Here is a 25,815-nt window from a genome sequence, read left to right as displayed (position 1 = left end):
AATAGTTTTTTATTCTACATGACAAAAGTCCACACCCCGTAATTGCATCAAGTGGATTGGAGGGGGGGCAGGAAACTCAACTCATCAGAGATTCCCTCATCAGTTCCCCATTATATCTATAAAAATATTCCTAGCACCATTATTTGTAATAGTGAAAAACTGGACACAATCCACATCCAACATTGGTTAATGACTGAGTAAACTGTGGTTTATAATGTCACGGAATATTATTGTACCAGGAGATGACAAATGTTAAAAATACAAGGAAATATGAGAAGATGTGTGAGAAGTGGTGCAGAGTAAAGAGCCAGAACTCAAAGACATTGACTACAATTAGGTAGATAATTAGAAGCAAATCATCTGCTTCACTTCCCAATTCAAACATATATGCAGCCTCCCCCCACCCCCAGAGTAAAGTCCAGTACACTTGATCTTTAAAGCAATGATGCCTAAAATGGGATATACGAGATGATCCATTGGGCTAAGAGAAAAAAAAAACTAGAACTTCTATTTATCACTTATCTAAAAAATCAATCAATAAGCCTTATGTGCCTTTCCTTGTGCCAAGCAATAGTCATACAAAGAAAAAAAAAACATTCCCTGCCTTGGGAAACTTGCATTCTACTGAGGGAGAAAAAAAATATATATATACACACACATATATGCAAGATATATCTATATCTATATCTATATATATGCTATATACAAGGCAGTCTCAGAAGGAAAGTTTCTAGCACTTGGGGGCATTTCTACAAAAGGTGGCATGAAGGCTGGATCTTGAAGGAAGCCAGTGATTTTAAGAGAAGTGAGGAGGGGGAGCATTCCAGGCTTGGAGGAAAGTCAGAGCAAAAGCATGGTGATGAGGGGTGGAACATTATGTGTGAGAAACACCAAGCTGGCTAGATTGTAAAGGGTTTAGAGAGGAGTATTGTGGAAGAAGAGTGAGAAGGGGCCAGGTTGTGAAGAACTTCAAATGCTAACCAAAGGTGTTACATTTGATCTCAGAAGTAATAGGGAGCTATTGGAGATCATTAAATAGGGAAATGACATAATCAGATTTATTCTTTAGGAAAAAAAAAACCTTTGGCAACTTTGTGGAGGATGGATTGGAGCAGGGAGAGACTTGAGTCTGGCTGAACAACCAGAACGCTATTGTAATAGTCCAGTTGTGAGGTGATGAGAGCATGAATCAAGGTGATGGTGATGTCAAAGGAGAGAATGGGGTGTAAATGAGAGATATTAAAAAGGTAGAATTGACACGACTTGGCAACAGATTAGATATGGGGTGTGGTGAGTGAGTGAGGAGTTGAGGATGATATCTAAATTGTGAGCTTGAGTGATTGGGAGAATGGTGGTGTCCTCAGTAGTAACAGGGAAGTTTAGAAGAGGGGAGGATTTGGGGAGAAAGATGAGTTCAGTTTTGGACATACTGGGTTTAAGATGTCCCATAGACATCCAGTTTGAGTTGTGCAATAAGCAATTAGAGATAAAATCCTGGAGGTCAGGAGAGAGGTTAGAGCTGGATAAATAGATCTGTGAATCATCTGCATAAAGATCATAATTAAATCCATGGGAGCTGATGAGATCACCAAGCAGGACAGAGCAAGAATTAAAGAAGGTGCAAGACAGAGCTTTGTGGGTCACCTCCGTTGACTGAGAAGGGATAGTCAGACAGGTAGGAGGAGAACCAGGAGAGAGCAGTGTTACCATAAACCAGAGAGAAGAGAGTATCAAGAAGAAGAGAATGATTCAGTGTCAAAGGTTGCAGAAAGGTCAAGAAGGATGAGGACTAAGAATTAGATTTGGCAATTCACAGATCATTGGGAACATTCCTGGAGAGAATAGTTTCAATCAAACTACAGTCAAAAGCCAAATTGTAGAGAATTTAGAAAAGATTGAGAGGCGAGGAAGTGGAGGCATCTATGGTTGATAGCCTTCTCAAGGAATTCAGCCACAAAAGGTAGGAGAGGGATGGCACTATCGCTAGTGGGAATGGGTGGATAAAGTAAGTTATTTTTTCTTTTTTAGGATAGGGGAAAATATGCTTGTAGGCAGTATGGGAGCAGTTAATAAACAGGGAGAGATTGAAGATTAGTGAGAGTAACGATAATAAAAGGGGTGATCCACTGGGAAAGATAGGATGAAATGGGATCACTTGTGCATGTAGAGGGGTCAGCCTTGGCAAGGAGAAAGGCCACCTCTTCATGTAAGATGGATGAAGGAGGAAATAGTGGGAAAAGACATCTAAGTGATGTAGGATAAAGAAGTAGGGAGAAGAGGGAGTCCTATAAATGGCTTCATTTTTTTCAGTGATGTATAAAGCAATACTCAACTAACAAGGTCAGAGGAGGGCCAGACATGGGAGGTTTGAAGAGATATTAAAGATATGGAAAAATGATTGTGGTGATTGGAATGGTGAATCGAGTAGAGAGGTGTAAAAGGACTATGTTATTCCAATGAAGGCCCAGTTGAGATTATGTATAAATTTATTGTGGATCCAGTCAGCCCAGTTTAGAAATTTTCCTCAAGTCCATTCATATGAATAGGAGTGAAGCCATAATGGTGGGAATAATCCAAGGTTAGGGCATATAATAACAGTGCTACTTACTGCTACTGTGGCTGTATAAGACCAATAACACCAGCACACAGGAGGGCTACTAGCACAGGTTCTTTGATCTGCTTTTCTAAGGAAAGCAACTTTAAAGGGTTTACAAATCTCACTTTAATTAAACATGCATATATCATTCACTTAGTTCAGGGGAAAATGTCAGCACCCTGAACTTCAGAGCAAATACAAACAGAAATTACAAGCAGAAATTATATAAACAGAGCAAATAAATGCAAATTAACAGACAGGCTTCTACCTTTCTGACCAAAGCTATACATATATAGTTACCAGAGAGAAAAGCACCAACATGTGGATTTTTCAAAGCTGGGGACCTCCTTAACAGCCACCCAGAGTCTCCACACCAACACTCTTCCAATGAGTGAGCTCCCAAACAAAATGCTAACCTCAGAGAATATATACACTTCTTCAGGGTCAGAGCACTTCACACCTCTTGAAGGTTTCATGCCTCTCTTGACCTAACTAGCAAAAGATTGTAGGCCTTCCTACAAACAAAGGCAAGACTCAATCAAAGGCACTTGATTGCCTTAGTGCTGAGAAGCACTCCAAAACAAAAGACAACAAAAAGTCCCACTTTGCTTGCCATTATATGGGGCATGGCCTGATCATCTATAGGAAAAAGGGCAAGGGATTTGAATAGAGTACAATGTAGAGCTGAAGTGGTTTATTAAGAGGTTAAGATAGAAAAAGAGTATGGCTAGTGCAGGGATGATGGTCTGGGAAAGAACTGAGGGTTAGAGGGATTAGAGAGGATGGTTAGGACAATAAACAGGATTAGAAGTTGTAAGGCAGAAAGTCAGAAAAATGCAACATTATGATCGGATAAAGAAATTTCAGAGTTCGTGAACACGGAAGTGTGACAGGTGGGAGTGCAGGAGCAGGTCATAAGAGATGAGTTAATTGAGAAACTGGAAAGTTAAGGTGTTGGAGGAAATTAGTATGAATATGTTGAAATCCCATAGCATAACAACATAAGCTGGGTGTGAAAAGGGAGACTGCAAGTCAAACATTAAACTCATTAGGGAAAAAATGGAAAATGTCCTGTGAGCAGTAGATAGCAGACACCCAGATTTGGATCAGGTGATAAATTTGGATAGTTTAAGCCTCAAAGGAGAGAAGTTGCTAGAGGGAAGTGTTAGAGGGAAAGTCTGGAAGTTGCAATGGGGAACAAGGAGTATTCCAACTCTCCCACCATAACCTGTGAGTCCAGAAGTATGAGACAAAGTGCAGCCAATTGGTTGCCCAAGGGTATAGTCTTCTGAGGAGTTAGCCAAGTCTCCTCAAAAGAAAGAAAAAGCAAGAGAAGAAAAGGTCTAAGGGGAGAGAAGTGTGTTAAATGATTACTGATATCTTTTGTATCATGTACATTTTCTTTTTTTATCTTTAACTTTATTAGGAGCTATTGACCTATGAGATACGAATAGTTAAAAAAATTTAGAAAAAGTGTTTGACTCTTATGTACAGATATGTTACATGGAAAAGAGTAATCACCACAACTTTGATACAAAAGACCTTTCTCTACAAGAACAGTCTTGGTTAATAGGACAAATTAGAAGGTAAGAGGAAATGTTAGTTTCCTAACATCTGTCCAATCATCTGATTTTTCACTGTAACCTCCTCTCCACTCCCTGCCAGAAAACCAACCTATACAATAAAGAATAAAAAAGAGGAAGAAAAAATTCAGCAAAACCAGAAACAAAAAACAAAAACCTATGGTCCCCTACCTCTGCAAAGAAGCAGGGGAAAGTACCTTCTCATATTGCGCATGGGCAGTTAGATAGGACAGTCGATAGAGCTCTGTCTTGGCCTTCCTCAGACACTTTCTAGTTGTGTGACCTTGGACAAATCACTTAGACACTGTTTGCTTCGATTTCCCCATCTGTAAAATGGGTATGAGGATTATAGCACCTACCTCTCACGGTTGTTGTGAGGACCAAATGAGGTAATATTTGTAAAGTGCTTAGCACAGTGCCTGGCACATAGTTGGTACTTAATAAATGCTTGTTTCCTTTTTAATTTGTGGTCATTATAGTTTCACATTGTTACACTTATTTTGTTCTTTCCATTTACACTGTAGTTTTGGTCCTGTGTATTGTTTTCCTGGTTTTGCTTCTTTTGCATCAGTTCATATAAGTCTTCCCATGCTATTCCGTGCCTATCCTGTTTATCATTTCTTCCAGTGTAGTGATATTTCATTATATTCATGAGTACCATACTTTACATAGCCATTTTCTAATTGATGGATCTCTACTTTGTTTACAATGCTTTGCTACACCAAAGCACTACTATAAATATTTTTGTGTATTGAGATTTTTCCTGTTGACATTGATCTAATTCAGCAGCACTGCCTAGCAGTGAATTCTCAGGGTCAGGGAGTATAGATGTTTTAGTCACTTTCTTCTCATATCCATATTGTTCTTCAGAATGGTTGAACCAATTCACAGATCTAACAACAAGGTATTGGTGTGGGAGTGGAGAGGGGGATACAGTGAAAAATGTAGGTGATCGGACAGATGTTTGGAAACGCTAACATTCTATATCTTGTCTTTGAATTTGTCCTGTATTTCCACAACTTCCCCAGTACCGATTATTCCCACTTCTGTCATCTTTGCCAGTTTGCTAAATGAGATTTATACAGTGCCTGGCAAACGGTAAATGCTTAATAAATGTTTATTGATTGAGATGTGAAACCTAAAGTTGTTTTGATTTGCAATTCTATAATTATTAGTGATATGAATTTTTTTAATATCCTTTGGGTATTTATTGGGAAATGGCTTTTGGTCTCATATTTCTGTTAGTTGTCTGTATATCTCGGATAGTAGATCTTTAGCAGAGATATCTGATACAAAGATTTTTTTCAGTCTACCATTTCCCTTCTTACACTTTACTTCTATCCATGAATTTATTGAATTTTAAAAGTTGGTATTCATTAAAGATATTGATCTCTAATTCTGTTTCTTTGCTCTATTATCCCACAATTTAAGTAGTAGGTCTATATTTGTCCCATAAAATCAATTTGGTACTGTACTTTCTCGGTCAACTTTTGAGAATTTTTTTTGTTTTATAGGTATTAATTGTCCTTTAAAAATTTGGTGGAATTAACCTGTAAAACCATTTAAACCAGTGGAATTTTTTCCCTTTAGTAACTCCTTACAGCTAAATTTCTATTTGGTCTACTATCAATTTGTATAATTTATATTTTTATAGATGATCCTCTATTTTCGAATCTCAATTTTATTGGCATAAAACTGTATAATAAATTTTGTTAATTCTTTTTTACTTCTGTTTGTTGTGACATCACTTTGTTCATTCTTTTATTTTGTTAATTCAATTTCCTTCCCTCCTTTCAATCAATATATAGATTAATTAAATTTTCTAGTTTTTTTTTTCTCCAGAGAATCAGCTTTTAATTCTATCAGTTCTACCAGTTTATCAGTTCTGAGAGTCCGTGTGGCCTAGTGGATAAACAGCAGGCCTCAGAACCAGGAAGACCTGAGTTCAAGTCCTGTTCTTGACACATACTGGCTGTGTGCCTGGGCAAATCACTTAACCTCTCAGTTCTTTAGATAACTTTCTATGACTGTAGATTGCAAAGAAGATGATGACAAGTTGTTTCCTCATCCAGGAATTTCCTATACTAGTGAAATCACAGGTTCAGTCTATATCTATCACTTATAAATATTATTTTCAGTAGCCAATTAATCTATTTCTCCTTTAATTTTCAAAATTTCCTCTTTTGTAATAGTTTAGGTTTGTTTATTGGCTTTCCAATTTTTAAAACTCCATATTCAGTCCATGATCCTCTCTTTTATTATTTTGTTAATTATGTTTTTAGGGATGTAATTTTTCCTGTGAGGATTGTTTTAGCCACATCCCAGAAATTTTGATATGTTGTCTTGTCATTATCCAAAGAGCTGTAGCATGCACAGTGGCCAAACCCCTGTAAAACTGTCTCAGGAGATGGACTAAACCAGGCTGAGTGTAACCAAGGGGTCTCAAGCCTGTCAGTGAGTTAGGGGGTGTCTACCCCAAGCATGTGAAGTCTTCCCCTGGTGGAATGAGTGGATGAGAACAATTTGTTTCAATAACCATGAAGGCAGCTGAAGTAAGCACTGTGGAGCTCTTAGAGCTTGGTCAAAGAGGCCAAGATCATCTGCTGCATCCTGAGCCAGCACCAGTCATCTTGACTTTTGCCTTGCCACTGAACTGCTATGACTCAGGAAGAGACGGTGAGGCTGATGACTTTGTGCAACTCTGCCTCACTTAAACCCAATTCACTGGAAAGTCAAGACATCACCCTGTAATGTTATTGGTCCTCTTCGAAAACAAAGGACGAACAACAACTGTGATTATTCTACGTTGTTTGCATAATTCTTCTCTTGGGTTTTTTTGAGTTAATGGGGGCTGGGGAAAGTATCTAGTGTGAAATCTCATCGGTCAAATGACCTGGAAGTTTGGCTTTAATAATACATATTTAATATATGAATCAAAATTGGTACCCTCTTTTGGTCTATATGTAAGATGGTCCTGTGTCATGTATGGTATACAAGGTATCCTGAGGGAACAGAAGGAGTTTTGCAACATGGAGGAGTTGACTGTAAGACCTAATCATTCATTGGCTTTCAGCATATTACAGCATATTTGACTTTACATGTGCCCAGGTAAGTAAATTTAAAGATTATATTACCTAGTTTCAATTAAACTAACCCATGCAAAATAGAAAAGTGATTTTAAAAGATTCCTGCAAAGAGACCATGGCTTGAAGATAATGCTAATCATGTGACTACAATAAGAAAATGGAAGTGCTGATGCTTCTATTCCTAATATGAGCTCTTCATCAACCACACCATGAGGTTAAAAAAACAACAAAAAAACAATTCCCATCTAATCCAATCTGCCAAGAAGTACGTTAAAAAAATTCAAAAATGATCAAGATTATTTGAAGCATGTAGACTGTGCATAGGTTTTGACCCAGCTGTACTACTACAAAGCATGTAGGCCACCAAAGAGATCAGAGAAAAAGGAAAAGGCCTATGTGCAACAAACTATTTATAGCAGCTCTTCATAGTACCAAAAAACTGGACCCTCAGGGGATAGCCACCTTTTGTAGACAAGGCAAACAGACCATGGTTTATGAATGTAATGGAATGTTATTGCATCATAAGAGATGACAAAATGGATGGTCTCAGTGGGAAGGGAGCCAGGATGGAATGAATACAACCAGGAGAATAATATGTGCAATAATAACATTATAAGGAAAACCACCAGGGATACTACTGTGCTATACAAAATGGTGAGCTAGCTGATTTTAGAAAAGACATGGAAAGATTTGCATGAAATAGTAATGAAGAGTGAAATGAGCAGAACCAAGAGAATGTTGTATACAGTAACTGTGATATCGTTCAAAGAACAACTGTGAACAACTAAGTTATTTTGAGTATTATAAATCTACAAATCAACTACAAAGGAAGATGCTATCCGCCTCCAGAGAAAGAACTGATAAAGAGAAGTATGCTTAGTATGGTTTTACATATATTTGTCAAATGGTGGTCTTCTCTGGTGCAGGGTGGGGAGAGAAGGAGGGAGACAGTTCAGAACTTAAAATGTCACAATAAATTAATTTAATTAAATAAAAAAAGAAAAAAGACTTTGAAAGACCAACCACAGATACAGAGAACCAATAACCAAACATGCTTTCTATCTCCTGATATGAGAGGTGAAGGACTCAAGAAACAGACTGAGATATACACTGTTGGATGTAGCCAAATTGGAATTTTCTTTGCCTGACTCTGCATATTGATTTCAAGGACTTAATTTTTTCTTTTTTATTCTTTAGTTGGGGAGAGGAGAGAAATGCTTGTTAATTGATTTTTAAAAGATTATTTGAAGTATGATTTTGTATCTACTATCATTAACCATAAATCTTGCTGGAGTGTATATTGTATCTTGAGATGTTATCTAATGATAGTATCTAACAATATTATAAAGCCATTGCAAACACTTAAAAACCAGAATTTTGTTGCTGAAGGCGAAGTAAACTTGTCATCTATAAAAACTCTTACATTTGTATACTTTAAAAACTTGGACACAGAATTTTACTTATCTAAAAACTTTCTAAAGGGAGTTTCAAGGGTGTTGAAACTTTTTTGTTAACAATATAAAAATGTAACCCCTTTCAACTCCTTTACAAAGGACAACATTGAAATCAATGAAAGCTAACTAGAAGAATTTCAACATAAACCTTTGATTAATTGGTGGGTGGAGTTGAAAAAATGAGAATCATGATTTAGTAGCAAACAATGCATTCCTTCCATTTGGATCTACGTGTCTTTTTCAGCCATTACAGTCATTAAAACTGTTGAAATAGTCAACTTAGAACCAGACACGACTTCCATGTGACAAAGTGTTAAGACAATTTTTTAAAATGATGAAGCATATCATATTATTCTCACTGAAAATTTTTTTCATGAGAGCAAAAATGCATTTTATTTCATTAATAAAATAAAATTATTTTTAAAAAATATTGTTTATTACATTTTAATCTCATCCTTTCAAGTTGTTTTGTAGGTATATTTTATAATGCACTGAATATATGAGTACAGTAGCACATGAATATAATATATTAATAAGTAAGCCTACATATATCATAGGTGCATGCTCAAAAATGTTTTACTGACAGAGCTGCCTGGATGAAAGGGTTATTGTCAGGGAAACAAAGACTGCTTTGTTGGAGTTTGTCTCCTGGAGCTGGAGCAGGTTGAGACCGGTGGAGCAATAAGCTTGTGAATCTGTCCATTGGAAACCAGATCCCTCTCTTTAAGAACAAAGGAAGTCCCCCCTGGGAAGGAATAGGGAAGAATGTTTTTAACAGACCCAGAGATAGGACTGAAAGGAGAAAAATGATCAGTTCGAGTTGGGGGAGGGGGACAGCGTTTCTAACTCATTAGGCTTTGCCAGCTTGCATTTCACTTAAACTCAGGTAAGGCAGAAGTTGCTCCCGAGGACTCCCTCTGCACTCGCTTTGGGATTCTCTGCCAACTCTGCTTCTAAGAAAATGCAAACCCCAGGACAAACACCTTTGGAAACCTTAACCCCTAGGGGAAGCTGCCGCTGCCAGGGAGAAGTCTGTCCACATCCCTTGACTTGGACTTCAACCTGTGCCTGGCACTAGGAGCTGCCAGCTTGGCTTTCAGGTTCCACTATAAATTGTCACTTCTGTCATCTTATTTCTCACATTTCTTATTCCTCTCTGTAATCCCCACTACAAAGAGATAAGCCTGCTCATCACACCCCACATTCAAAATCCCTAAGACTTTCTTCCACTTGTGTTAACATGCAATATCCTTTGCGTGGAACAGTTTCTTCCCTCTGTTCTATACAACCAGTCTCTCCCCCTTTGGCTCAGAATGCACTTGCCCTCGGAAACCTTCCCTGTGTTCTAAGCATTGCTCCAACCTAGCGGGTTAGGTTTATTTCACATCAGTCCCCTTCCTTTTCTTTGGATTCCAGACAAACTGGACTATTACCTATCATCCCATCTTAGCTGGCTACCTTCTATCTCCACGCACCCATGCAGCCTACTCCCCGAAGTCTATATAGCCTATAGGCCTTCCTCACCTCTGCAGGTTAAAAGCCTTCCTTTCCTTCAAGGCTCTGCTTAAGTACCACCTTTGCCATGAAGCCTACCCTGATTCTCTCGATGAAAATTTCTTTCCTTCTCAAATTTACCTTGAGCACTTTGTCTGGATCTCCCCTTTACCTGCATGACATTCTACTCTGTATCCTTCCCCCTACCATTCCTCTTTTAGAAATAATAAATCATTTTTTTCAGGCTTCAGACTAGGATACTGAGGGGGGAGGAGAAGGGAGTGTGTCAACATGCATGTGTGTTTTGCATTCCCCCTTCCCCCAAGCAGACTGTAATAGAGTATGTATCTGGGCACACTTGGCCCGTGCCTTATACATGCTTATGATCCCAAGATACAAAGCAGAAAAGTAAACATTGGGTTGAACTGAATTCAATTCCCCTACCAACCTTCAAGGAATGGAGTCCTGGACAGAGCAGTGGACTTGGAGTCTTCTGGGTTACTTAGTGTGACCCTAGACAAGTCATCATTAATCTCTCTGCCTTATCTATCTCATTGGATTGTTGTGGCCAGATAATATATGTAAATGATAATATATGTAAAGTGCTTTGCAAAATTAAAGCCTATATAAATATCAGTTATTCTTATTATTTAGTACTGGGGCCTAGTTGTCTCATCTGTTGCTTGCAATTGGGGCATTGAATGAGGTTCTGAATATGAGTTAAATCACTTTTGTTATCATCTCTTCTTATTAATTTTCATGTATCACACTTCTTTCTTTAGACCGATAGGTTCCCTAAGAGCAGAGACTATTCTTCCATAAAAGGGATTCTCCCTTGTACAAATTTCAGGGAGGTCCTATGAATTTGAATGGGGAAAAATCCCCACATCTTTATTTTCACTAACCTCTAACTGAAATTTAGCATTTTCTTCGATTAGAAATGTAGACAACAAACCACAGTAGTATTAGGTTTCATCAGACTGCCAAAGGATTCATGAGCCACGAAGGGTTAAGAACTTCTGCTCTCTAACAACCTGTCTGTGAACAATCAGTGTAGTGGTGAAGGGAAGGGAGAGGCTAAAATGGTGACTCTTGAGTCTAGATGCTGGGACCCAAACCCTCCTGCCACTGGAAGTACTTAGGGAGGGAAGTTGAAAGAATCCATCCATCAGCAATGGTATACGAATGAAGTCAAAGAACTAGAGACAAAAAGCCGGAGGCAAGGATGGTTAAATGGAGATCCCTGGAGGGAAATGATAGGGATGCTGAAGACAGAAAGAATTCAGGCTTTAGAAACCAGGGGCACCCCAGTATCATCTAGTCCCTTCCTTTGTTGTCTTCAGATGTAGAGTGTGCATGCTGGCTGTGATGGAAGGGAATAATTCAATTATGAGTGTGGAACATGCTAGGCCTTTTATAAATACATATTTAAAATTATTTCAGTGTTTTAGTGTAAAATCCTTAGTCTCAGTAGAATGGAAGATCTAACCAGTCTTACTTTTTATAAGACAACCAAATTCAGGGAGGGACTGGGATCCCAGGAAACCAAGATTAGAAGGAAAGGATTTTTGTTAAACAAGGGAGATGGACCTTGGTCTTGGGTTACACCCTGGACTAGAACTTGGTATTCTGGGAAGATAACATCCTTAAGGGTATACCTCCCAACATTAACATTTCAAAACACTAAAACTGAACTTTATGAGGCTAGTTTTACCACACTGTGAAATTTGCCTTTGTCTTAAAATTACTATGAAACTGTAAGGGTTGTGGCAGAGACTTTTCTAAGGCCAGGGGTGACGTGGTAGGGTGGAGAGGGAATCTCTTCCCCTATCCTTTCACCTCCGTCTCTCAAAAGCAAAGATTCTTAACCTGAGGTCTAGGAAATTGCTTGTTTGTTGTCATAACTGTATTTCATTTAAATGATTTCCTTTGTAATTCTATGTATTTTGTTTTATTCACTTAAAAACATTATTCTAAGAAGGGGCTCATAGATTTCACCAGACTGCTGAAAGAGTCCATGATACAAAAAAAAAAATTAAGAACTCCAGTTGCACAAAGACTTATGTTTGTAATTTGGTTAATAAATTCATTTCTGATAGACATGCCCAAATCAAAGACTACTAAGGTTTTCTTTCACATGGAAGGAATTGGGCATGTTCAGCCTAGAGAAGACTGGTAAGGGGGAAGAGGTGAATAATAGTTGTCTGCAAGTATTTGCAGGGTTGTCAGGTATAAGAGGGTTTAGATTTATTTTCTTTAGCCTCAGCAGACAGAACCAGGAAAAATGAGAGGAAATAGCAAAAAAAAAAAAAAAAAAAAAAAAAAAGAAGTGGAACTGGCTGCTTCAGAGGATGGTGAATTAATTCCTCTGTCCTGGAGAGTCTTCAAAAAGCCTTATGAAATATGTTATATCCATGTATAAATCAATGCTGTTGAGGTCCCTTCCAGCTCTTTGGTAACTGATTCTGTGACTCAGCTCTAAAGTTTTTTCTGCTATCTTCAAAGCAATACCTCCAATCAGTAAGTATCAAGAGGAATTATCCCAAACCAAACCTTGTGAGAGGCTCAGCTTGCAGTTCCTGCCTCCCTGCTTAAGAGAGTCTAGGAATTTGGATAAAGATTCAATAAACATTGGTTAAACACGCAGAGAGCCCAGTGCACTGAGCTGGCACAGAATGGGTTACAAAGAAATGGACCCTGACCCTCAAGGAGCTTGATATCTTGAAGGCTGTAGGCAATTTCTAAATTTCTTTCCTCTTTCTCTACTTCCAGGGTATAGATATTTTTGCTCTCTAGAAAGTGAGAGGAAGCATGAGGGAGGCTGTATTCTTTCAGACGGCATCTATCCAGAGCTTCGGGGCACGATATCCTGGAAGGTCCTGTGAGTTTTGGAGGTTGACATGGAGGGAAGGGAACTCAGAAAAAGGCAGAGATCAGGAAGCACTCTAGAACACTGGAATGTTTTTTCAGGCTCTTCTTGAGCATGTCAGGGCAGCTCTGACTTCTCACCTTCTGACATCCCCATGCTACTAGCCCTGGCACAGGCTGCCCTCAACCCCAACCTCTAGAGTCAACCCTACTCAGGCCTGGTTTTCACCTTGCAAAAGGTTCTGGGGGCCACGTTGGAGAGACAGCATTTGGGGAAGAGTTCGATGAGCGGACACCACCTACCCTGGAGCTGGGAGAACAGAAGAGACTGACGTCTAGGGGGTCCCTAGGGGAAGGCAGGCTACTGCCTGGTGGAAGGATGCTGGAAAGAAGCGCCAGATCGCAGTTTTGCACTCCTGGGTTTGGCGACTCCCTTTGTGGCTCCTTACCTGGTTTCTTGCAGGGGGCTCTTGGTCAAAAAGTTGGCTGAATAGTAAAAGGCTAACAGCAGCCCACAAGATACGGCCGCGATCAGGAGCCACAGCCAGAGTACCATCCCGCTTGGAGTCCGCATCCCGCAGAGCCGGAGGTGCTCCATCAGGCTGCCTTCTTTCGTTGCGGGAGTTCTCCAAGAGTTGGCCTCAGGACCAAGGAGGAGGCAGCAAGAGATGGGCAGGGAGCGAAAGGAGTTCCCGTGCTGACCTCTACTCCCCGCCCTCTGTTTGACTGCTCCCTCGTCCTCCGCTCCTGTTCCCATTTTCCTTTTCCCTCCCTCCTCTCCAGGGAGTTAGACTGGAGGCTCAGCAATCTTTTTCGGGAAAGGGATGCGGGGAGCAGTTAAGTCTGAAGGCGCTCGCCCCCCTTCCCCATGCATCCCAGACCTCTGGGTCTCCATTCCATCGTTTAGGTTTGCGAGTCGAGGGCGGAGAGAGGAGGAGAAGGAGCGGGTGACTGGAGCCACTGCTGGGGGCACGCGGAGTAGGCGCTTCAGGCTTGGGAAACAAGGGGCCCAAGTCAGAGCGAACTGTAGCCACCGGAGCCGACTCACTCTACCCACGCCCCCGCCTCTCCTTTGCTGCTGAAGTGTTCCGTATGCATGCCCTTCTCCCGGAGAGTTCCCAGTAAATCCCTGTCTAACTCTCCGCTCTGCCCTCCCGCATGCAGTCTTTGCCCCTCTCCCCAAGATTTCAGAACATTTCAGAACAAGGGTGATGCCGAGGTTCCAGGGGTTCCCCTGGACACAGTTTATTCTGCTCTATTTGTGGAAAGTTGGAAATTGCTGAGAGGGGGCTTTTGGGCAGTGTCAGATGTATTCGGACGGGCTTTCAGGGCTATGAAGTGATGCTGTCCCCTTGTGCCTCATACTGGTATTGCACCCCCATCAATCTCCAGCCCCCCAGCCACCACCTCCACCCCCCATTCCCCGCTGGCCTTGGTCCTGGGACCTGTGGGCATTAAACTTTGCGTTCCTTTGTTGGACGCAGAAAGGTAGAACGTTATCGACAGCCCCACGTTTTGCCCCAGCCCTGGAGTTTTCCGTGGTTCTGCCTCTAATTAGGGTCTTGTTCCAAGGATGCAACACTTCAGGTTGACCATGGGAATGTGATTTCCCTCTGTCATTGTGGTTTCAAACCTAGTCATAGGCTCTGGAAAGGAAAGGGTGTGTGTGTGTGTGTGTGTGTGTGTGTGTGTGTGTGTATACACCGAGAAGAAAAGAGTAGGTGTACTTTCTGGCAGTATATCTTAGTATTAACTCTATTCATAACCCCATTTAGTTCACACCCAGGAACCCACCAGATCCTCCTATTTCCTTTTCAAAAGATTTCTAAATTTCAGTCCCCATGGCCTTGGCCTGAAGTGAGCCCTTTCTACTTGGTTAGGGGGAGGGCAGTTCAAGTAGCTATCAAAGCTTAGAGCTTTCCCAAAGGTGCATGTAATCCTTCTTCTTTCACAATGTTCCCTTTCTTCTACTTACACCATGAGAAAGCAGACCAGTCACTTCTGAGACCTTCTAGTTCTGTGGTGTAATGGCTTTGGGACCTTGGTATAGCCGGATGATGCCTTCATTATGTAATTGTTTCCACAGTCTTTTCTCTAGTATAAAGTCATGGTTGGTGTACAACTTCAGTTTTTCCCACCTTGGATCATAGTAGTGATCAGCAAATCGACGAAAGTCATTGGTGATGAAACCATAGGCACTAACCTGTGGAGAGGGTGTGTGGGGAAGAAAGGGAGTTCGGATTATGACTCCCTGGATTCTGCGTTTATGTCATGAATAGACTTTGCCCTGGTCCCTCCCTTCAACTTCCCCTATCCTGGGCACACTACCTCTGTGCATTCTCACCTCCCCCTAGGTGTGAGCAAAGAGGTATTCTCAGTTGGGAAGGCCTGAGGGGATCCACCTACCACCATCCCAAATCTTTGCTTTACCCGATCACACAGTTGGATTGCAGTGAGCAGCAGAAAGGCACCATTAGAAGGGCGGTAGAGAGGCCAGTAGATGGAATCTAGGATCTCTGACCGCAAAAACCTGTGAGCAAAGTCAGTCCCATCACTGTCAGAGGCAGTCTGAGTTCTGATGGGAAGGGAGAATGGCCCCATCCTCCAATTGCCTTTTGTACTCACCTGTTCTTCACATAGCGAAGCAAGTCTGGGTGTATCAGCAAATACCTGTCCAAAGGGAAAGGCTTTATAAAGAAAAAGCTTCCCAGGGTTTGAATCTGTAGTCAGGATCAGGCTACTCAGGCTGGAGACAGGGACTGACCCCTGAGAAGCTGCGGTACACAGAATCACAGAGCAAGAAGGGATGTTAGATGTCATCTAACCCAATTCCCTAATTTTACACATGAAGAAACTCAAGTCTAGAGAGTGACAATGATGTGCCTGGGTTCTCCCTTTCTTATAGTCCAATGAGGTTCCCTAGGAGGGAATAGTGTGGGAGAGCTTGTGCTATATGCCATTTCCAGATTGTAATGTTTTAAGGTCTTACAAATGTAGGATGTCCCAAAAGTCTTAGATTGTATTACATGTGTGTGTACCTATCTATATGTGTATATACACATATATATATATACACATATGCATGTGTGTGTGTGTGTGTGTGTGTGTGTGTGTATAATCCTCACAACAACCCTGGGCAGTGAGCTAAAATCCCCATTTTACAGATGAAGAAACTGAGGCAGACAGAGATTAATTCACATAGCTGATAAAGTGTCTGAGGCAATGTGACCTGGAAGCTCCTGCCAAAGCTTCCTCCCAAACTTCTGCACCATCAAAGTGAACCAGTCTCCTCGTACTCCAACCCAGAGGTATCCTCAAGCCACTTCTTACTGGTTAATGAGAACTGATTGTTAAATTGTCGGCGTGAGCATTTACATCTTGGAAATCAGCAAAGGGGTACAAATCAGGGCTTGATTTATCATTTTGTATGTCAGCTTGTTTTTTGTTGTTGGTTCTTCATTCTTGAAGAGGACCATGACATCAGGGAGGTGATGCCACGACATGCAAGTGAACTGGATTTAAGTGAGAAAGGGCTGTGTAAAGTCACCAGTCTCACTTTCTCCTCTGGACCCATCTGGGTACAGTGACCTTTTACTATCAGGATGGCTGGAGATGGCCCCAGATGCAGTAGAAGACCTTGGCCTTTTAAAGCTAAGGTCTTTTTATTGTCTAGATTTAAGGAAGTAATGGAGCAAATGTTAATGATGTAGATTAAATTTAATTTTTCCTTTTTTTCTATTGAGATATTATTTTATTTTCATTTTTTGTTACTTTGTTGTTTGTTTTAAATAGTATTTTATTTTGTAAAGATAGTTTTTAACATTCATTTTAAAAATGTTTTTCTGTTTATTTTCCTTACTTTTTTAAAAAACGTGACTAATATGGAAATATGTTTTTCATGACTTCACATGCATAATGGGTCTCACATAATGGTGAAGAGAAAGAGAGAATTTGGGATTGAAAATAAAAACAATGTGAGTAAATAATAAATAAAATAAAAGTAATTTTAGTCGTAAGGGACTGCCAGTTTGAAAGTATGAAGACAGAAGTTGAAATGTCTTATAAGAGAATGGCTAGTAGTCCAGTTTAAAAGACATAGATTTTTCACTCATTCCATTAATCATTTAACAAATATTAAGCATCTACTATATGCCAGTTATTGTACCAGATGTTTGTAATACAAAGAAAAAAAATTAAACAATCTGTTTCCTCAAAGAACTTCCATTATATTGTTGGCAATACCAGTAGTGGATAAGTGGATAAAGGAAAAATATTAAGCTAGATGTCCATGATCTGGCCTCCTGATCCTGTTCTAGTCTTCTTATACCTTATACCCCATCACATGCTCATTGATGCAGTGACCCTGGCCACTTTGCTATTCCTTGAATAAGACGATTGGCACTAACCCATGCTATTCCCCATGCATAGAAATCTATCCCTTCTATTCACTGTTTCTTGCCATCACTTGCTCCTTTCAAGCACCAGTTAAAATCACACCTCTCAGGAAATCTTTTCTGATCTCTCTTAATTCTAGTGCTGTGCCTTTCTTGATTATCTCCAGTTTATTCTCTATATAGTTTGTTTGTACACAGTTGTTTGCACATTGTCTCCAGTGAGGTACTTGAGATCAGGAACTCGTCTTTTACCTTTCTTTACCCAGCGCCTGGCTCATTGTAGGTGCTTAATAAATATTTATTGACTGCTGGACCAGCTAATATTTTAAAGTTAAGAAGTACTTGACAAAGAATATCTCATTTTTTCCTCACAGCACCCATGGGAGTTGGGTGCTATCATTTGCACATTTTACAGATGAGGAAACTGTGGCAGTTGGCTTAAATGATTTGCCTGGGGTCACATAGCTAATAAATGTCTGAGGCTGAATTTGAACTCCTGATTCCAGGACTAGGGCTCTATCTACTGAAGGGAATAATACATAATGAACCTGGAGAGATAGGTTGGCCCCAGCACATGAAAGATTTTAAAAGTCCAATGGAGGAGTTTTTAGTTTATTTTAGAGGCTGCAGGGAGCCACAGAAGTTTATTGGTCACATGGCCAGGAGAACCACTTTGGCAATTATGTGAATGATAGTTTGGAGAGATTTGGGACAGTGAGCCCAATTAGGAGACCTCAGCAATCTGTCTCGCTGAAGAAGGTGAGATCCTGAGTAAAAATGCTGGGTGTGCAAATAGCGAAAAGGGACAAATGCAAAATGCATGAAGGTCAAATTGGTAAAAGTTGGAAACTGGTTGGCTATATTTGACAAGGAAAGGTGAGGAGTTCAAGATAACCCTTAGTTCTAAACTTCATTAATATTCTATAATGCTGTTACCCCACTAGGCATGGTTTGTTTGTTTGAAATAGTATTTTTTCCTCAATTACATGTAAAGATAATTTTTAATATTCATTTTTTAAAAATTGAGTTCCAAATTCTCCCTCCCTCTCAGATTAAATTTACAAGTTTTAATTTTAATTAAATTATATTTAATAATTAATATTTATTTAATTAGTACTTAAAGTTAAAATTTTTTTAAATTGTTTTTTATCCAGAGAGCCAGTTGTTAGACATTTCTCAGCATGCCACTGCTCTAACCCCCTGGAGCAAGGGGAGGAGGAAAGGTTCTTACCTTTTTTCTGTGACAGCTTTCACCATGATCTCATCACGTAGAGTGTTCTCCAGCCACTCAAAATCCCGATGCCCTTCAAGGAAGTGCAAGTAGTGGATGTCCTAGGGATACATACTGTGAACTGGGAGTCTCACCCTTGGGGACTAGGTCCCAAGGCCAATCAAGTTTGGTTGGTCAGTCAATAAGGTTTTATTGTGTTTACTATGTACCAGACACTGTGCAAAGTTTGGGAGATACAAAGGAAAGTTAAAATAGTCCCTACCTTTACAAAGCTTACATTTTAATGGGGAGGTACCCAATGTTCCTATCCCAACCTTCCACAGTCCGGTCTGCCTGCTTTTCTGCCTTATCTCATGTGTCACGGTAGAAAGAATATTAGATTTGGATCATAAGACCTGGGTTCAAATATTGGTTCTACTACTTATTAACTGTGTGACCTTGAGTAAGTCCCTTTAAACTTTCTGGGCTTCAATTTCCTCATTTGTCAAATGAGGGGGTGGCTCTAGATCACCTCTGTGGTCACTTTGGGTCATCTAAATCTATGATCTTGGCATCTTTTCCCGCAGATGTCTGGGGCTCTGGGTCAGTGGCAGACTTGTGTGAAGTCAGAGATACCAGGACCAAGTCTGACCTCTTTTCCCCCTACCTCTTAGGGGCCTTGTCTTCTTTTCTGCCTGGCTTACCTTTCCCTTTGGCATTTGGTGAAAACCCTGCTTCCTCAAGTACTTGAGTGACATAAGCAGACTGTAGGAGGTGAAACCATAGAAAGAAGTCCGGGTACCCACATCCTTCTCATAGCCAGTGATCAGAGCCCCATTCACTCTAGAATAGAAAGACCACTTCAGACTGAACACACATTTGGGAGGTAAAGAGGGGAGCAGGGAAGGAAGATCAGGTGGTCTCTGTAAAATGAGCAGGTTGGATAAGGGGACCTCTAAGACCCTTTCTAAACCTAGGATGCTATGCCCCTAGATGTCTTCATCATTGTCACCCATACTTGGAGTTTTGAGGGAGTCTCAGGGTCTCCAGCTTTCAGAAATTCACTACTTCAGAAATAGGGCACTGTTTTGTACCTTGGGAGAATGTCATTGCTTAAACTTTTCTCCCCAAAGAGTTTGTAGGTTGGATGGAGGGGATGGTGCTTGGCAATTTGGGGTTGCGATGAGTAGTTTCTGAAGGGGATGGGATGTCTTCTTACCTGAACACATAATCATGGCTGTCTATCTCCTGGCCCATCTGAGACCTTTTCAGGATGCCTCCATTCCCCACTACGGCACAGCTGATACATTGGAGGCCCCCAGTTTGGGGGTGGGAAGCCAAGAGAAGCTGCTGCTGAGAAACAGGTGGGAACTTCTCCAGGACTCCCTGAACCACTAGAAGAGTGAGGGCATCTACTCAGGGCCCTTGATGGGACCCAGGAGTCTGTTTCACAGATCTCTAGCAGAGGCACCAGGGTAAGGACACATACCTGATGTCCTTGCCAGTCCCTTACCCATACAATTACTTCCCCTTCTCCATCATACCTTCTGTTTTCCCCAGTCTTGCTGCCCTCCCCTCCACCCCTCACCATGCAAGAACTCACTGGAGTAATTGAGGCCCATGAAGCCAAATGGAGGTTTAAAATGTTCCAGCCGATCCCACTCACTGAGGTTGAAATGTTTCAAATCCAGGAAGAGGGTGAGGTTGGGTAGAAAGCGTTCCCGGAGCCAATAGGACTGGGCAGCTTTGACCTTCACAGAATCAGGGCAATTCTGTAGCACCAGGATTGAGTTGGGCATGAAAAGGCATAAGGGGGCAGTTAGAGCCAGGATGTCAGTGGAGGGTGGGAAAGGGACTCATGAACCCGAGAAGGGCACTGGCTCCAGCTCCTGCCAGGGGCTCTACTTCCATCCTATTATCAGGGTCAAAGGCTTCTCTTACTTTTGTAATTTGTATAGGTCCAGGAAGGAATCCAGGTTCAATTACACTTTAACCCAGCAGCCTACTTCGTACTCCTCCCTTTCATAATCTCAGCGTTCCAACCAAATTGACCTATTTACGTTTGTTCCACATAAGAGCTATTCCATTTCCCATCTTTTTCCTCTCTTCCTTTTGGAATCCCTAGGTTTTTTTCCCCAAGAATCAGCTCAAGTGCCACCTTCTATAGGAAGCCTTCTATGATTCCTTTTCTTCTCCAAGTAGTTTCTCTCTCTCTCTCTCTCTTTCTCTCCCCCCTTCCTCTCCCTTTCTATGTGTATATGTATGCATGTATGTATGTACGTACATGTATGTGTGTATATGTATGTGTGTATGTTGCATTTACTTATCTGTATATGTGCTGTTCCCTAACAATGAAATGCAAGAGCCTTGAGGACAGAACTGTTTTGTCTTTGTCTCTGTGGTCCCAATACCTAACACAATACCTGCCACACTATAGGCACATAATAAATTCTGTGTGATTGAATCCACCAATCTGACTAATCTTTAGAGAATGGGCAGCCTTGAGAAAGAAGTGGGTATGTGTATTCCTGGGGATGAGTATACACAGGAATAGATGAACATGGATCATTGTGTTTTGTGTGCATAAGTGTGGTCATAGATACCAATATAGCGTTAGAATATGAAGACTCAACATGTGGAGTGTGTGTGTGACTTGTGTTTTAGAGTTATGGTTCTGGGAGGTGGAGATTGGACATTCATTAGGATCAGAGTCAGGTAGAAGCTTGAAGCATTTCCCACTGACCACAAAAAGGATATTTCTTAAAGCCAAAAGCCCAAGCCAGGTGTCACAAATGCAGCCCAATTTGCTAAAGCTCCAGGCCTTCCCTGGGATGGGCCAAGGTTCAAATCTTGACTATCTCATTCAGGGAATTAACCTGGAGTATGGAACATATACATACATACATACATACATATATCTATATTATATATATATATATACACACACACACACAGAGAAAGAGAAAGACTAGAAAGAAATAATAAAGAGATAGAGATACATATATAGATATATGGATACACAGATAACTATATTTCACTATAATCGGCATTTTATTTTATACATTTAAAAACATTTTTCTAAGAAGAGGTTCAGAGACTTCAACAGACTATCAAAAAGGTCCAGGACACAAAAAAAAGTTAGGATCCCCTTATCTATAGGTAAGGCACTGCACCTTTTCTATGTGGACATTTGGTTGCTGAAAGAGGGTGGGGGAAAGAATATTGATGCAGGAAACACTGATAAAAATCAACTTGTGAAGAAACAGCCTTTCAGCTAAAATGTTGAGAAAAGAACCAGAGTGTTTGAGGACTTGAAAGAAAAGTACCTCTCAGGTAGATATACTTTCAAGGACTTGTTTGAAGGCAGAGGAATGACCCAGTGGAGGATGACTGTAGGACATTATGGCTTATAGCTCATTTGCATGCAACTGTTTAAAGGTTAAATTAGGGATAGTTCTAAAAGCTACAGGTTGATTCTATAAGCTTTAAATAGAAAGTAAGCTGTGTATAGAGCTGTAGTTTCAAATACAATCTAGCAGCTAGGTTGTTGTTTGTCCTTCATTCTTGAAGAGGACCATGTCATGACTTGTAAGTGAATTGGATGTAAGTGAGGGAGGGCTGGGGCAGCTAGGTGGCACAGTGAGTAGAACATCAGCCCTGGAATCAGAAGGACCTCAATTCAGATCTGACCATAGACACTTGACATACTTACTAGCTATGTGACCTTGGGCAAGTCACTTAACCCCAATTGCCTTGCCTTCCCCCCCTCCAAAAAAAATAAAGATTAAAGTGAGGAAGGGCTGTGCAAAGTCACTAGCCTCACTTTCTCCGATGGAGCCATCTGGGTCCAGTGACCAGAGCCATCTGGGTCCAGTGGCCAGATATAGATCAGGACTACTGGAGATGGCCCCCAGCAGCTAGGTGATTGGTTGGTTGTTGTCCTTCGTTCAAAAAGGACTAAAATGATATCATTATGTTGGAATCAAAGTACAATGTGTCCCACTGTGGCTGATCAGACCAATAGGAGCTTGGAAGGCTCTACCACAGATCAGGCACAAATAGTCCATATGATTATGCATAGTACTATGCATACAATGCATAGATTTGGAGTCAGGAAGACCTGAATTCACATTCTGCCTCAGACACTAGCTATGTGACCCTGAGTAAGTCACTCAACCTCCCTCAGACTGACTTTCTTCATTTATAAAATGGAGATGATCATAACACTCACATCCCAGGGTTGTTGTGAGGCTCGAATGAGATAACATATGGAAAGTACATTGCAAACTTTAGGGTGGTATATACATGCTGGTAATAGCTAATCTTCCCCTCATTCTATTTATATATATATATATATATATAATATATATTATATATATACACATATACATGCATATATATGTATATATATAAATAATCATTCTGTTTGGTTTTCATTCAGTTCAGAATAAAAATTTAAATTAACTTGTAAAATTTTAAACTGAGGAATTGTAAATCAAATCACTAGAGACTATGGAAGAATTATGTAAGGGCTGCTCAAGTCACGTAGGTAGAATTGTTGAGTATCCCATTATAAGTTTGTGAGGAGGCACTGATTTAAGACATCGGAGGATGTGGGAAGAAGCCAGAAAGAAGAGAGAGAGAGAGAGAGAGAGAGAGAGAGAGAGAGAGAGAGAGAGAGAGAGAGAGAGAGAGAGAGAAGAAGAAGGAGGAGGAGGAGGAGGAGGAGGAGGAGGAGACTGAGGCATAGGAGGTGATGAGAGAAGATACTTTGAAGACAATACAGCAAGAAATAGGGGCTGCCCCAAGACTCATGATGGAAAAAGGTATGCACATCCAGAGAAAGAATTATAGAGTCAATGCAGATAGAGGCAAACTATTTACTCTCTTTTTTTCCTTCTTTTTTGGTTTCATTTCTCCTTTCTCATGATTCATTCCATTGTTTATAATTCTTCTTTACAACTGGACTATTATGTAAATAAGTTCAATGTGAAGTTATATGTAGAACCTCCATTGGATTCCATGCATCTTGGGGGGGAGGGGGAGGAGAGTGAGGGAGAGAAAATTCGGAACCCAAAACCTTGTGGAACTGAATGTTGTAAACTAAAAATAAAAATAAATTTAAAAAAAAGAAATAGGGGCTGAGTTAGCTGAGAGAGCTATTTGCTGTCTGCTAGGCTCTGCACTGCTGAAGACTTATTGGAAGAGACCTCAGTGTGCCTGAGGCCATGGCCATTAGATGAGTGACGTCATTAGTCCTCTTTGAGAATGCAGGACAAACAATAACAATACCCACAACCACAACAACCGCAACCGCAAGCACAACAGTGTAAGAGAGATGAATTTTGCTACTTTGTGAAGAGCTATCTGGGCTTTTTGCTCTCCAGTCTGAGAGAGGGATAACCTTTCTTGTGCTGCTTTCTACAGACCTCTCTGGTTTGAGATGGAGAGGTATCTTTTGCTATAAGAGATTTGTCTTTGCTATAGGCAGGTCTGAGGGGCTTAACGGTTCTTTAGTTTAAGGGAACTGCTTGTGTCTGAAATACTTTTTCAGCACCCTGCCAAAAGTGATTGTGTTCTAAAAGAGATTAGTAAAGAAGCAGTTTTCCTAGTAGGAAAGCTATGGGAATCATAAAAGAGCAGGGAGCAGAAAAGAAATTTTGTCCAGCAGGTGATGCATAACATAGATTGTTTTCTAAAAAGACTAAGGACATCAAGGCTTGCCGTCCAGAGTCATGAGTTGCCCCAAGTACATTGGTTGCCCCACCCCACTCATATCCCTGCTAGGTTTATGTACGTGTATGTCCACTCTCTCTCTCTCTCTCTCTCTCTCTCTCTCTCTCTCTCTCTCACACACACACACACACACACACACACACACACACACACATGCACCCCATGTATACTGGCGGGAGAATGTGACCCAGATTTATGGGTAAATTTTTTTTTGCTTATTCTGCTCCTATTTTCTATTGAGCAAATGTTATGCTAATTACTATTGCCTTATATTGAGTAAATGTTATGATTGGTCCTGCTTTTGCCTATAAATTTCAAATAAATAAATAAATAAATAAATAAATAAATAAATTTTATTGTATTTACCTTCAATAAATTTATGTTTAAGAGTTCATGGTGTCATGGTGACTGATTTTGTGTAAATGAGAAGCACGCTACTAGGGACTCAGGAACTATAGTAGTAAATAGTAGGAAAGTATGTCCACCACCACCACGTACATATCAGTGTTATGCCTAGGACCCTGATAGAAAGTTGTTCTCTATGGAAATGTGTTTTCTGTGACTGCTTGTCTTCTCAGTGAGGGGGGAGGAGAGGGAGAGAATTTGGAGCTCAAAATTTTTAAAAAACCCAAATGTTAAAGATTGTTTTTTACATGTCTTTGGGGAACAAATAAAATGTTAATTAAATGCTAATTAAATAAAAACATTTTTAAAAGAAGGATGTTCTCAAGGGAGGGCTGCGAATTATACACAGTTATCTATATCATCATAGAAGATTAAAGATAAAGGCAGAAGGAAGACTCAGATATACTCATTGGTAGACCAAGGGCGAGAATCCTAAAAAAGTTAAGAAAGAAACCCTGGTCTGGAGAGAGGAAAGTAAAAACACAAACACAGATGTGACCATTTCAGGAGCTGTTGGGAAGACTCACTGTTTGTGGGCTTCCTTCTTCCAGTCTATATTCATCCTCAAAGTCCCAGCGGGGTTCTGCCTGGAAGTCTTCCACTTTTAGCCTCTTCTTGCTTGTGGAAGTGGGACTCCGGAAAGAGGCAGTTGGCCTAGTGGTCTGAGCACTCTTGCTGGTTGGCAGAGGCGTTGTGATTCTGGTCACGGTCATGGTCTTGGTCACTGTTGATGTCCTCTTCCCCTGGACCTCTGTTCTGTCTGTCCCCTTGTCCTGACTAATGGGTCAGTCAAACAAGCATTTATGAAGCACTTACAATGTGTCAGGCACCATGCTAAACACTGAGGATACAGAGAAAGGCAAAAATAGTCCCTAATCTCAGAGCATATACTCTAATGGGAGAAACAACTTGGAAATAACTAGGTACAAATAAGATACATGGAAACATGGAAAGTAATATGGGAGGAGGAACTCAGCAAGATCTCCTAA

At 40.6% G+C, this 25,815-nt stretch overlaps 2 protein-coding genes across 2 annotated transcripts in view; both read right to left on the bottom strand.

Moving 5' to 3' along the window:
• The window catches only part of ST6GALNAC2 (ST6 N-acetylgalactosaminide alpha-2,6-sialyltransferase 2), a 45,383-nt gene extending 31,545 nt beyond the window's left edge, over positions 1-13,838 (bottom strand). Inside the window, exon 1 of the mRNA XM_036757969.1 lies at positions 13,531-13,838. Within this exon, the coding sequence (XP_036613864.1) occupies positions 13,531-13,838 (308 nt within the window). The remainder of the gene's footprint in view (positions 1-13,530) is intronic.
• A 673-nt stretch (positions 13,839-14,511) lies between these two features.
• On the bottom strand, positions 14,512-25,550 carry ST6GALNAC1 (ST6 N-acetylgalactosaminide alpha-2,6-sialyltransferase 1). Its single transcript, XM_036757968.1, has 8 exons — positions 25,354-25,550; positions 20,289-20,457; positions 19,905-20,079; positions 19,390-19,528; positions 18,707-18,807; positions 15,707-15,751; positions 15,512-15,611; positions 14,512-15,284 (listed from the first exon to the last, which is right to left on the bottom strand). Exons 1-8 carry the CDS (start codon positions 25,537-25,539, stop codon positions 15,093-15,095), a joined length of 1,107 nt encoding a protein of 368 aa, XP_036613863.1. The 5' UTR covers positions 25,540-25,550; the 3' UTR covers positions 14,512-15,092.
• Between the last annotated feature and the right edge of the window lie 265 nt (positions 25,551-25,815).

This window comes from Trichosurus vulpecula, chromosome 4 (genome assembly GCF_011100635.1).
Source record: "Trichosurus vulpecula isolate mTriVul1 chromosome 4, mTriVul1.pri, whole genome shotgun sequence".
Taxonomy (NCBI): domain Eukaryota; kingdom Metazoa; phylum Chordata; class Mammalia; order Diprotodontia; family Phalangeridae; genus Trichosurus; species Trichosurus vulpecula.
The sequence above is the reverse complement of the archived record's forward strand: the minus strand, read 5'-3'. Positions and strand labels throughout refer to the sequence as shown.